Raw genomic sequence first — 12,198 nt, forward strand, 5'->3', positions numbered from 1 at the left:
CTGGCCAGAATTTGTCGGCTACCGGCAGAATATAGTCGATGTGTCGCGACAGACCGGGCAATGTAACTAGAACGAGACACAGATATGGATTATCTGGGTTATCCTGTGAGAAGCACGCCACCAAGCCGGTAGCTGCGCTGTCCTCGTCGATCCTTCTATAGCGTGTTGTTACCGTGCAAACGTTACTTGCACATTTGTAAATATATTGAATTGAACTGAAATGAACTGAATTGAATAGCCTACCTGCATAATTGAAGGGAAGATGCTGCCTCTTGCGCCCGTGGTACCGACATGGTGACAAGCTCTCAGGGTTTGTTCGTCTCGTCTTGCAGCGAGGTTCCTGTGAAATGTGAAGAGAGACCAGACTCCTCCAGTGTCAACTGGCTGCTGTGGACAAATTCTCCTTGAGAAATACTATGAGTCATTAGTAGTAGGCTATAGTATTTAGAAAGATTTAACAGATGTGAAAATAGGAAGTTGCATTTATTTGTTAAGAAAAAAATGGTGCCCTGGCCCTCCACGTGTCTTAAAATTGAGATTACAGTCAATGTAGGATGAAGAAAGTGTTGTAAACCAAACAATAGCCATTTACGTGTAATGGCCAATGACATAAAAAGAGCTAATCAAATTGAGAACACAATCTTGTGCAACAGAAACAGAAACCATTATTATGTTGATCGTAGGAGGGCAGCAGAGACCATAGTTGGTTTAAAATAATCTAAGCAGAGGCAGTAATACATGTTGCCTGCAGGGGGCGAGTTTGACCACAACATCTGTCAGGTTAGACGTCTCCAAATCACAGACTAACGGTTTTTACACCATAAACAAGCTGTACGACAGCTGTCATCCAGACCTTTGTTCCACAAAGCTATATCCATATAAGGCAATATTGCATATATATTTATTGTGTGACCTTTTATGGTTGCCTTGAACAGGCGCGATTACGCACATGCGTAAAGGCCGCTATATTCTCACAAATGACCATTTTCAAATGTGTAGACAAAAGACACCACAATGATTTACCACGAAATCGTAGTTTTATTTTGTATATAACATATATACAATGTTTGCTGTAAATAGCAAAAAAATGAACACACATCCCAACAGAGATACTTAATAGTAACATATAATGTCTACAAAGTTCATCTGCACAGACTCAGGACACTGAAGTCTATGGTGCAAATCCATACGTATAATGACCCGTTGGGTCTTACAGGGCGTTTTCAATGGCCCTTAATCACTTAGTCCTCAAAGAGGACTAAATATATAACAGAATTACATACATGCAGATTTCAAAAAATACGACTGTCTAAACTTGTCAACTTATACAGGACAACAGACTCGTGCGCGAAACGTAAGTATATAATACTCAACTAAGATGATTTAACGATGAAATTTGCACTTCATCAACGGAAAAAGACAGTGAATCACTATGTATATTTACAAGTGACGCTAACTCGGTATGTCGCCTACATATCATACACTTTACACAGGCTTTGAGCGACTCTGCCACTTGAAAATCTTTGAGAAATCTACCAAGGTCTCCACATGCCCCCACCGACGGCCTGCGGCCCCGGCCGCGCTCCGCTGGGAGCCACAGCGCTGCTGCTGGGGGACTGGCTCTCCAGACTGGAGCTGAAGCTGGACTTGAGGCTCAGGAGTCTCTGCTGGATCTGAGGGAGAGTCCTGGAGCTCTGGGCGCAGCAGTTCAGACAGGTTGGGGTGACTGTGGCAGACATGGACTGCTGGATGAATTCGTTCACCCGCTGGCAGGCGTCCTGGCCCAGGCTCGTTTTGGGAAGCAGAGCGGAGACGCGCTGGAGGCAGGCTTTGTAGCCTTCCTTGTAACTGTCTGATGAACCTGAAAATTCAATGAAATGTTAGTTTTGTTTTTCAAAAAGAATAATACAATATTAAATAAAACAGTAGAAACATAAAACCAGAGCAGAAGTATAACTCACTTTTGGTGTTAACAGGGGGAATGTCGCCAAGGAACCTCACAGTCATTTCCAGGATGTCGGCTTTCTCCAGCTTGGAGTAGCGAGTCTTCTGTAGAAAATGATAAAAAGCAAATGTTAAACGTCTGAGCCTAAACGTTACTTTGACAACAGTATGCCTGAATACGAGTTTCCTGCATATATTGTGATAAATAAAGTATATTATAGCGGTGGTATTGGAACTTACATCTCTGCCAGTGAGGGGGAGTATGAGGGTTTTCAAGTGGTTGAGGCTGTCGTTGATACGGGCGCGCCTTCTTTTTTCCATCAGAGGTTTCATTGTCTGAAAAGAAGAACACATAACATTTAGAACTCATCCATTGCAAATAGTACAAAGCATTACAATTTTTAGAGGAAATACTGAAGCTGAAGATGAATCACAATTCAGTGACTTTCCTTACCTTTCTAAGCTCAAGCGCCTCTTTTCTCCTGGCCACGGTTAGCCTTGGAGAAAAAGACTGAATAGTTTCGCAGGTCATGTTTGGAGACATTTCGAGTTTCTTCTTTGTGTCAGACAAGTGTCTATAACAGATCTCGGTGAAAATGTGTCTCCAACGGCCACGGGCTGCGGTATATATCCAGGTCCGTGGCGTCGGTCCCGTGCGTCATGGGTACGCCCCCAAGCCGCCACAAAATGATTTGGACAGGGCACCTATTCGTATGAAACAACACAAAAGCATCACATTTACCAAGATAACCATCTGTCTTCTATCCTAATCCAAGCGTAACAACTGCAGTGCGTGTCTAAGTTATGATCTATACAACAAATCAAACAAAATCTGCGTCAGGAAGCCGAAGAGATGTGTCTGTGTGTAAAGAAGCTTATCGTCTGAAAGAACTGCATGCTTGCTTGAAAGGCTATGTCAGATACAAATTCTGCAAACTCTTTAATTTATATCATATTAAGTCCTATTTCATTAAATTTCATCATAACATACATTTGTTAATTGTGGTATTGGTTTATTTGTAAAAACAAAGTATGGATAGCCGTGCGTAATTGCGCAGTGCCCAAAGGTGGCCGTGAATAATATTTAGATAACATATATTTTAATTGTAGAATATGAAACAGAAGATACTACGTTGAAATGATTCAGTTGTCTCTAATAATAATTTCTCAATTTTCATTGTTAATGAGTAGCCTATTGTTATGTCTGACGAATTTCCTGTTGCTGTTCCCATACGCTGTGGTTTAATTGCATGTCATGATCTGTGTACTGGCCAAGTTTTGTTTATAAAGAATACTGCATATTTGCAATAAACATTTACACTTAAGAAATACTGGGTGCAATACATCTAACACTGGGATAGGGGTCAGGCTTGGATGTATGGTCAAGTGGCCACCGAGATACAGACTACTCCAATCACATAGATACCCAAGCCACGCTGCTTTCAAATAACATCTGCTCGCAGATTTTGACAACAACAGTTTTGCATATAACGTTTTTATGCAGTTTCTGCCGGGGGGCATCACTACCTGTAGGGTGTTTCCCTCTGATGCCAACGCCTAAAAAACAGAGGATGGCTAATGATGAAGCTTTTAGTTTATAGGTACCGCAAAATATAGACTATATTACTGTACTTTTTTAGCTTGGGTCTTTATTAAGCTTATGTATTTAACTTATTACTTACACTGAATATATATTTAGGTGTTAGGGTTCATGTATTTTAAAAACAACCATCATATCGTCTCTTGTGACGCATGAAGCAAAATATATTATATCTTATATTACAGCTTTGACGGTGTTGAATTTTGCAGATCTTAAATAAAAACTCAGGGCAGACGTGACGACCCATCAAATACCACGGCACTCATGGGAACCACGCGCGTAGCACGCGCCACGGGGACCAGATGGCCGTCTGTTACCGAGCCATTAAACCGCACCACCCCACCCCCAACTGCACCCACACCAGCACCCTCAACAGCCAATCTCCCTGTCCCATCCTATGTCCCACTATGGATCCATCCATCCCCCTTCCACAAGCGCACACACTCACACTCACTCATATACACACACAAACACACACACACACACACACACACACACACACACACACTCACACACACACATATTGCATGCCCTCAGCTCTTTTTCCATCAACTTTATGTCTACACACATACACGACACATGATCTCCAAGCAGTTTTGGCGTGGGTGCCCCATCTGCATGCTGTATGTCCGTCGATGTTGTTAGTGTCTGTCCAACAGAAACACTCCATTCTCGCCCCCCCTGTTCAGATGCTCCGTATTACAATTGTCTACTTTAGCTTGACTCCTAGACATTTTGGCGTCCAAGCTATCATGCAGTGCTTGTTTATCAATATTATATGGTGATGACGAAACGCAAAGCGCAATCTGTTGATGGGGATGCGCTGGTTTGTCTAGAAGCGCAGATTGCATTACACTCAGTGAGTGGACACGTTTTTCATTGGTGATCTTCTTTTTGGACAAGTTACTTTAACTTTCAAATAGCTCACATTCAACAGAGAATGTTGGGGATCATTTCATGTCATAACATATCATATGCAGTGCACTTTATTTATTCTGGCCTTCCAAAAATATATGGCCATATCCCCCGTTAAATATATTCACGAATACTGCCATACACAACAGAAAACAACTGTTTTTTGTGTGTGTTTTACAGGTCAAAGCTCATGACTAGGGTTTATATTTCATAGTAACAGTAGGCCTACATTATAGTAAATATTCCCGTAAACGCAGTAAGAGTAGGCTATAGTCCACCTGTACCAATAATAGCCTACTTGTCCAGATAAACTTTGAAATAATTATCCCATTTTCACTGCTCGTGCAGCTACGTTTTGGCTTTCTAGGGCAGAATATGATAGAAATGTTTTTAAAGTCTGGGTGGTGGTTTATTATGTAATTGGGCCTACATAGCAAATATGTTATTGAAATGTATGGAAACATATACATAACCACTTAGAACTTTGTAGACAGTGGAAATGTGAACATCCCCATAGACATGAACCTGTGCTGGCAGAGCCACGCGGAACAAAGCGCTTCCCTGAAATTGAGAGGCACACTTGCTGCACGCGCCCCTCGCCTCGCGGGGAGGGGAGGGGAGGGGGGGGGTCTGTCGATGTTGCGGACAGAGAATCCGCATCTCCTCTGTTTTGCGCTTACGGTTAGAGTCCTCCTTTGTCTTCTAAAGCAAATTCGGCGTCTGTAACCCATCTGTGCAGGCTGTTTGACAGGGAGCCTTTGTCTGAAAATGTTCCGATACTACATGGGAATTAAGAGTCAGGCGTTTTGGGATGGGGGAGGAATTGATGACACGATGCAGTCAGACTCAAGACAACTTTTCCCCTGGCGTGTGAATAGAGAAAACGGGAGATGTTTGCCTTTTTCCTGAGTTAACAATAGCCAACCCATTTTCCAGAAGCACATGGCCGATAACTCCAATGCAGAAACAACGTTTACTCTCGACAGTTACCACAGTAGGCCTGTTTGAGGGATTAAACTGCAATGCATGAACACAATCTATAGGCTACAATGATAAACAAGTTCTTCATCCTGCATTCTCATCATAACAGTATCTGCCATGAAAATTATTTGAGAGACGGACATTGTTCTTGAGGACATGCTCTGAGAAAGGACACCAAAATCAGACTGAAACGCATCAGCCTGGCTCCCAGCAGGACCAGACGTCTCTGCTCTACTCCTATGAAAAGAAAATTGGTCAGAATACAAAGTGATGATTTCAGTACACAAACTAGGCTGGTTAGGCTGGTTACTTTTGTCATTGTGGTTCATGGTGTATATTGTTTGTGTTGGTAGTGTTGTTAGGGATGTTGGAGTTGGTAAAAGATTTGTATTGTAATTGAGGTCTGAGATGGAAAGAGAGATTTTTGTAAGTAGGTCATTCAGTGGTATTATGAGTAGACATGAGAGAGATGCTAAGGATTAGAAGATAAGAATGTGAAGATGTTGAAGACATGGGCTTGTTGTGTGTTGTGATTGGAACTTCTACTGAGTGAACAGCTGTGAATAACTGCATATAGGTTGAATGCTTGCAAGGTGTATTATACTGTTTGAGGGCAGCCCATGTAACATATCGTTACATGGGCTTTGCACCGTCATATTTGTCCATCATCCCGTATGTTCCCGCCTCGTGCCCTCCGATCGCAGGAGATTACTTTGCTGATATTTTACATAGGCTAGGTAGAACTAAAAGTACTGTTGAAAAAAATCCACTTAAGTAGGGTATCTAATTTAAAATGTAGCCTACTCAGAGTAAAAGTTACTGAGTTACATTTTACAAAAGAGAACATTGTTACATGTGATCTTTTCCATGTTAAGGACGAGAGTATAGGCTACAGACCTCAAACTAGATTTTCTTTTCTTTGGAAAATTTGGAATTACAAAATAAACCTACACAAACAAACTCTTTTTCTACCATTATCTTAGACAGTATTAAATGTAGGAATCTGCCGATGGGAACCCAGCATGGCTGCCTCCTGGTTGCAAAATGTCAATTCATTATCTGCTGCCTGTGTGAGTGTGTATCTGGCTGAATATGTCTACCATGTCGTGCTTGCCAGTGGTAGAAAGAACCTACTAGAATGCCACTCAGGTATAAGTATTGTTACTTTGCTGATATTTTGCTTAAGTAAAAGTACTGGCATAAAAAAAAAAGTAATTCATTTAAAATCTAGGTACTCAGAGTAAAAGTTACTGAGTTACTTTTTTACAAAAGAGCGCCATTACTGATCGTTCCCATGCAATTCTAAAATGATGATAGTACAGAGTTCAAACTAGATTCTTTTAATTTAAATAAAAATTAGGCTACAAAATAAAGTGCACAAACAAAGTAAAGCCAGATTTCTCTTCTTTGCTGACTGCTGTTCACTGTGAATGGCTCTACAATTCGGCCAATTTATGATTGTACAGTTTCTGTTAGGCTACTTATGGAGAACCACAACAAACTCTGTAATGGATGTTATTTAAAATGTAGTGAAGTACAGTACTTAAGTAAAAGTAAAATTACTGACTTTAAAAAATACTCATAAAAGCGAAAGTAGCCTACACAAAAAAATTACTCAATTACCATGTTATTGTCACTGTTACCGGCACCATATTACACGCTCAGCCGTCCAGGTGGATTCCTCTTTGACTTTTTTTTTTTCCTAAAAAGTTTTTTTCTTGGAGGTTTTTCCTTGTAGGCTATGCTTCGAGGGTCTAGGGTGTCGGGTAGGTTAGGCTATGTTGAATAGGTAACGTTAGGCTGTTATGTCTTAGATCTAGTTTGGGCTCATTCTCTGTAAATCATTTGAGACATAACGTTACCCCAGAATCAGAAAGCTTTTTATTGCCATGCAACAGATGGTTGCTGGGAATTTGTGATACGCGATAAAGGACTATATAAATAAATGAACTTGAACTTGAACTTTTAATTTGTTGAAATTGTGTAGGTAGGGGTATAATCTGATGAGTCGGTTAACAGGCACGGGTACGTTAGGTAGCAAGGAGGTGGTAGACAACACCATAGCAACCACAGGTACGGTAGCCGTACGATAAACGAAACATTAGCAAACTAGGCTACACTTACAAAAAAAATGTAAAAATGTAGTTTGCACCATAGGTTTGCACCGGTTTGCACACGTTATACACTTAGGCTACTATCCTTCCAAATGATTTTTACAGCGAAGATAGTTAACGTTACGGGTTAATATACAATTTGACCACATAGAGTAGCAACTGAGGTAAACCGACTTACCTGAAACACTGCAAGCCAAGATCTTAGGGGTTTACTCCCCAAGTCTGCAGGGGTCTGACAGGCGTCTGAGTGACAGTACTACTACTTCTACTAGCCTACTACTGCTACTTCTACTACTTCTACTACTGCTGCTACTACTACTACTACTAGGCTACTTCATCTTCTTCTTCTTCTTCTTCTTCTTCTTCTTCTTCCTCTTCCTCTTCTCTACTGGCGGTTTGGGGCTCATTCAATCTTCCATAGATAAAGACCTTTCTTTATCTTAAAAATATAAAAATGTAAAATATAATTTTTATAAATGTGCAAGTCAATCATATAGATGCTAGTCAGTCAGTTAGCCTACCAACATTTTATCACTTGTTGATCAACAAACACAGTGCGAGCCACATGGTAATTTTATCCATAAACCATTATGATATAACTTGAGCGGCTGTTTGCCTGCTCTTGATTACCAGCTGGAGTTCATGGTATCCTCACCTTTTATTTTCTTACATTTCCTGACCTTTTTTCTTCTGAAGGACTAGCAGACAGGCCATCTTTGAACAAAATCCTATATATTAGTCAATGTTCTGTGCCATTTGCTACACCCAATTATCCCAAAGACCATTTCTGGCACTGATCCCCATCCCTTTCTGACAAATGCACCACTATATGGTTTACACTGGCAGTACCATCAGTCCAAAGTAGAGGGACAGCCAGGATAGATAGATAGATAGATAGATAGATAGATAGATAGATAGATAGATAGATAGATAGACAGACAGACAGACAGACAGACAGACAGACAGACAGATAGATAGATAGATAGATAGATAGATAGATAGATAGATAGATAGATAGATAGATAGATAGATAGATAGATTGGATTTAAGGATGTATAGATTGATGAAAAGGAATAAATGGTGGCTGGATATGATGGATGGATGGATGGATGGTCTTTCACCAACAAGACTCATGCAGACACCAGTACTTGGTCCTTACTGTGGTTAAATATAATTCTCTCATCATGATATGGGCCATGTAAACACTTTAATCAAATTATGTTAGATTACTTTAAGGTCATATTCAGAGTGTTGATAATGTGACATACAAAGAAGTTGCATTATTGGAGAGTTACTTGGAAATTTTAACGCCTCACTATACTTCTGCATTCAGCCTTCACACCAGCAATGGATAAATTGCAATTAAGTTAAAAGGAGTAAAATAAATACCATTGTGAATTATATGCAGTAACAATATGACTGATCATTTGGAGGGATTGTATGAAATCTGTTTCAAAGTGACATCTTAAGACAACATGGTTTATGTCTCAGAGGTGTAGTCATGGATGAGGTTGGTATGGTGAACTGGAGTCCAAGAGTCTATGCATGCAGCACAGCACAGCACTTTGAATTGCTGATGTGTATGAAATGTACTATATAAATAAACTTGCATTGCCTTGCCTTACATGTTGTTTGGGTCTGTGACATGATCCGGCCTACATGTTGAGACCACCTATTTTATCTGTTCAACCTTAAACAGGCAGTTCACCTAAGATTGAATTAGCAAGAGGAAATTCAGCTGAGCTCTTCAAGGGGATGGGGACATAAACAAATCCATATAGGCCTAAAGCAGAAAGACACTTTTGCTTTTTGGACAGTTGCACAGTAGATGAAGAAACAAAAAAGCGTTTCTAATTTTTGTGGATTTCATCATCAAAATCCTCTGAGAATTCATGTTTATGCCACAATTGGAAAGCATTAATGACCAAGTAATAGAGAAGTTAAGCTAGTGATTAACTGAGAATTTAACCCCCATTATGAACTGAGTGTCCAAAACAAGCAAACCTGTTCTCTCCATGAAACAGACTGAGAATGGGTGCTTACAGGTTGAAGCTGATCCCTTACTGATTGAACTGATTAAATGAAACTTAACATGAAGGGGAGATGTAAATGAAGAGGAGGACACAGGTTAGTAAAGAAGATTTTTTTAAACAGAGACAACTGAGAAATGCTTAATGCAGAAGAGGTTGCAAGACAAAAGGTGTTCCTAATGATTTTTACACTGACTATATAGGCCTATGTTATATAGATGATAAATATTAGGACATAGTACAAGTTTGTATTTACTGGTACACACCAGTAAACTGTATGTGCAGTGAGGCTGTAAACCTACATATTTAGTGTTAAATCTGCAGATTTACCCTTTTCCCATATCTTTTACGAAAACTAGGCTATAGTAACCTAAATTTGGGAAGGATATTATACTTCCAGATATCACAGCAAAACCATAAGTCCTATAGTGATACCATAGGACATAAAGATATCCATTAAGTACAAACTATAAACTCACTATTGAGCAACGCAGACACAATTCCTACATAGGAATATCATAGTGATTTTTCGTTAGGAATGTAACATGATATATAGCCTAACTACTGAGAATCAAATGTGTGTTTTTGGCCTGTGTCCAATCTCTCATTGTATTCCACTTAACTCCCGTCATCCTTTATGGCTCAGTGTGTCTCCCATCAGACAACCAGTCCAACTTCTTCCCACCGATTTGGCGGCAGCTAAGAGGCGCGTCATACCCAACAATAGAGCAGCTGGCTCATCAGCTTCAATAGGATGGAGGCTTTACAAATTTGCGCGCTTTTTTTTCTCATTATGATCATCTCATTATGATCACTATTAATGTAAGTGTTTTATGCTGAATTTGTGATCGGTAACAACAAAATTCAAAGATGAAACAACAAAACAATTTCAGACGAGTGTATTTTTATTGAAGATCTTTTTGTCATTGACAAAACATTTGAAGCGTCACAAGACAAGTGTTTTTCTTCTTACATGCTGTCAATAAATAATACATAATCCTATTTAACACATAGTGTTTACAGACTATTCTTTTGCACAGACCAAAATACTTTTAAGTCCATCGTGCAAACCTCAAACAAAATAACCCTTGGGGTTTTACAAAAGTGTTGTCTACAACCCATATCTCTGAAACCCCAAAGAGGATTGCATTTAACAAAGTTCATAGACTTTACGGTTTCTTTGAGATCTGTGCTCGTTTGGCCTCTAGCAGTAAACGCGTAATGAGCCAAATGCTGAATTCAAATTATCACACAGCAACTGTAACAATTCTTTTTCTTAATCTCTACGGCTAATGCACGAGTTACTGGAATACAGAATGCATAAATAACATAGTAAAATAAATAACAGGCGTAACAGAAATGTCCATCTAATCTACCAAGGTCTCCACATGCCCGCACTGACGGCCTGCGGCCCCGGCTGCGCTCGGCTGGGAGCTGCAGCGCTGTTGTTGTGGGACTGGCTCTCCAGTCTGGAGCTGAAACTGGACTTGAGGCTCAGGAGTCTCTGCTGGATCTGAGGGAGAGTCCTGGAGCTCTGGGCGCAGCAGTTCAGACAGGTTGGGGTGACTGTGGCAGACATGGACTGCTGGATGAAGTCGTTCACCCGCTGACAGGCGTCCTGGTCCAGGCTCGTTTTGGGAAGCAGAGCGGAGACGCGCTGGAGGCAGGCTTTGTAACCTTCCTTGTAACTGTCTGCGGAATCTGGAGGGAGAAAAGGAAGAATTTGGTTAGTGGCTGTGATTCAAAGTGCACATTCTGGCTTATAGAATTTGTGAAATGCAAATGTAGTCGCCGAGGGTTTAAGAAATGATGCTCACTTTTGACTGGGGTGGAGGGGAGGTCTCTGAGGAACCGGACGGTCATCTCAAGAATATCAGCTTTCTCCAGCTTGGAGTAGCGGGCGTTGTCTTTGCCAACGAGAGGCAGAATCAGGCTCTTCAGATTACCGAGGCTGTCATTGATACGAGCACGTCTTCTCTTTTCCAGCAAAGGTTTCAAGGTCTGGAAAAAAAATTAGGAAAACGGTTATTCAATTGCACTGAGAATCAAATCAGAGTAAAACACTTCCAGTAAGATCAACAGTTGTCTAGTTTCTCCCTTTTCCTTACCTTTCTCAGTTCGTTGGCTTGTTTTCTCTGGGCCACAGTGGACCTTGCAGGGGAAGGCTGGTTAGCCTCTGGCGTGATGCTGGGACTCATTTCGTTTGCTGCTTGTTGTTGTGCTTTTTTAGGGGAGAGGTTTGCTCTTGGAGTGACTGAGCTGAAGTGTGCCGCAGAGCCGGAGAGCCTCCTATTTATGTGGCTCCGGCGCGTCAGAGGGGAGGGAACACAAGCCATTGTGTTGTGGTTTTGACACAGGGGGGCAAAGCCTCTGGGACAGCGGACTGGAGCTGCTATCTGCACCATCTGGTCGTGTTGGGCCGCTGCGTCTACCGCTGGTATGCATAGTTTCATGTTGATGTTGCGCTTTATTGCTTAAATTTTAAAAGCTCAACGCTCATCCAAGATCCAGTTACAAACACATACAAATAATGTAGCCTACCAACATCGTTATCTTGACTTAACAGCTAGAATCATATATGCTACACCAGCAATAATTTATCTGCAGTAATATG

General features: G+C 40.9%; 2 protein-coding genes across 2 annotated transcripts; both read right to left on the minus strand.

Annotated features, from left to right (window-relative positions):
* Window positions 1-1,532: 1,532 nt before the first annotated feature.
* LOC139664434 (transcription factor HES-2-like) lies at window positions 1,533-2,520 on the minus strand. The gene is made up of 4 exons (XM_071543260.1): window positions 2,399-2,520; window positions 2,185-2,280; window positions 1,962-2,049; window positions 1,533-1,861 (listed from the first exon to the last, which is right to left on the minus strand). Exons 1-4 carry the CDS (start codon window positions 2,486-2,488, stop codon window positions 1,533-1,535), a joined length of 603 nt encoding a protein of 200 aa, XP_071399361.1. The 5' UTR covers window positions 2,489-2,520.
* Window positions 2,521-10,956: 8,436 nt separating this feature from the next.
* LOC139664435 (transcription factor HES-2-like) lies at window positions 10,957-11,809 on the minus strand. The gene is made up of 3 exons (XM_071543261.1): window positions 11,693-11,809; window positions 11,402-11,585; window positions 10,957-11,285 (listed from the first exon to the last, which is right to left on the minus strand). The coding sequence occupies exons 1-3, from the start codon at window positions 11,780-11,782 to the stop codon at window positions 10,957-10,959; spliced, it is 603 nt and encodes a 200-aa protein (XP_071399362.1). The 5' UTR covers window positions 11,783-11,809.
* Between the last annotated feature and the right edge of the window lie 389 nt (window positions 11,810-12,198).

This window comes from Centroberyx affinis, unplaced genomic scaffold (genome assembly GCF_046629955.1).
Source record: "Centroberyx affinis isolate AG114_WGS23_722 - 3 ecotype Tasmania unplaced genomic scaffold, CSIRO-AGI_Caff_v1 ptg004275l_1, whole genome shotgun sequence".
Classification (NCBI taxonomy): domain Eukaryota; kingdom Metazoa; phylum Chordata; class Actinopteri; order Beryciformes; family Berycidae; genus Centroberyx; species Centroberyx affinis.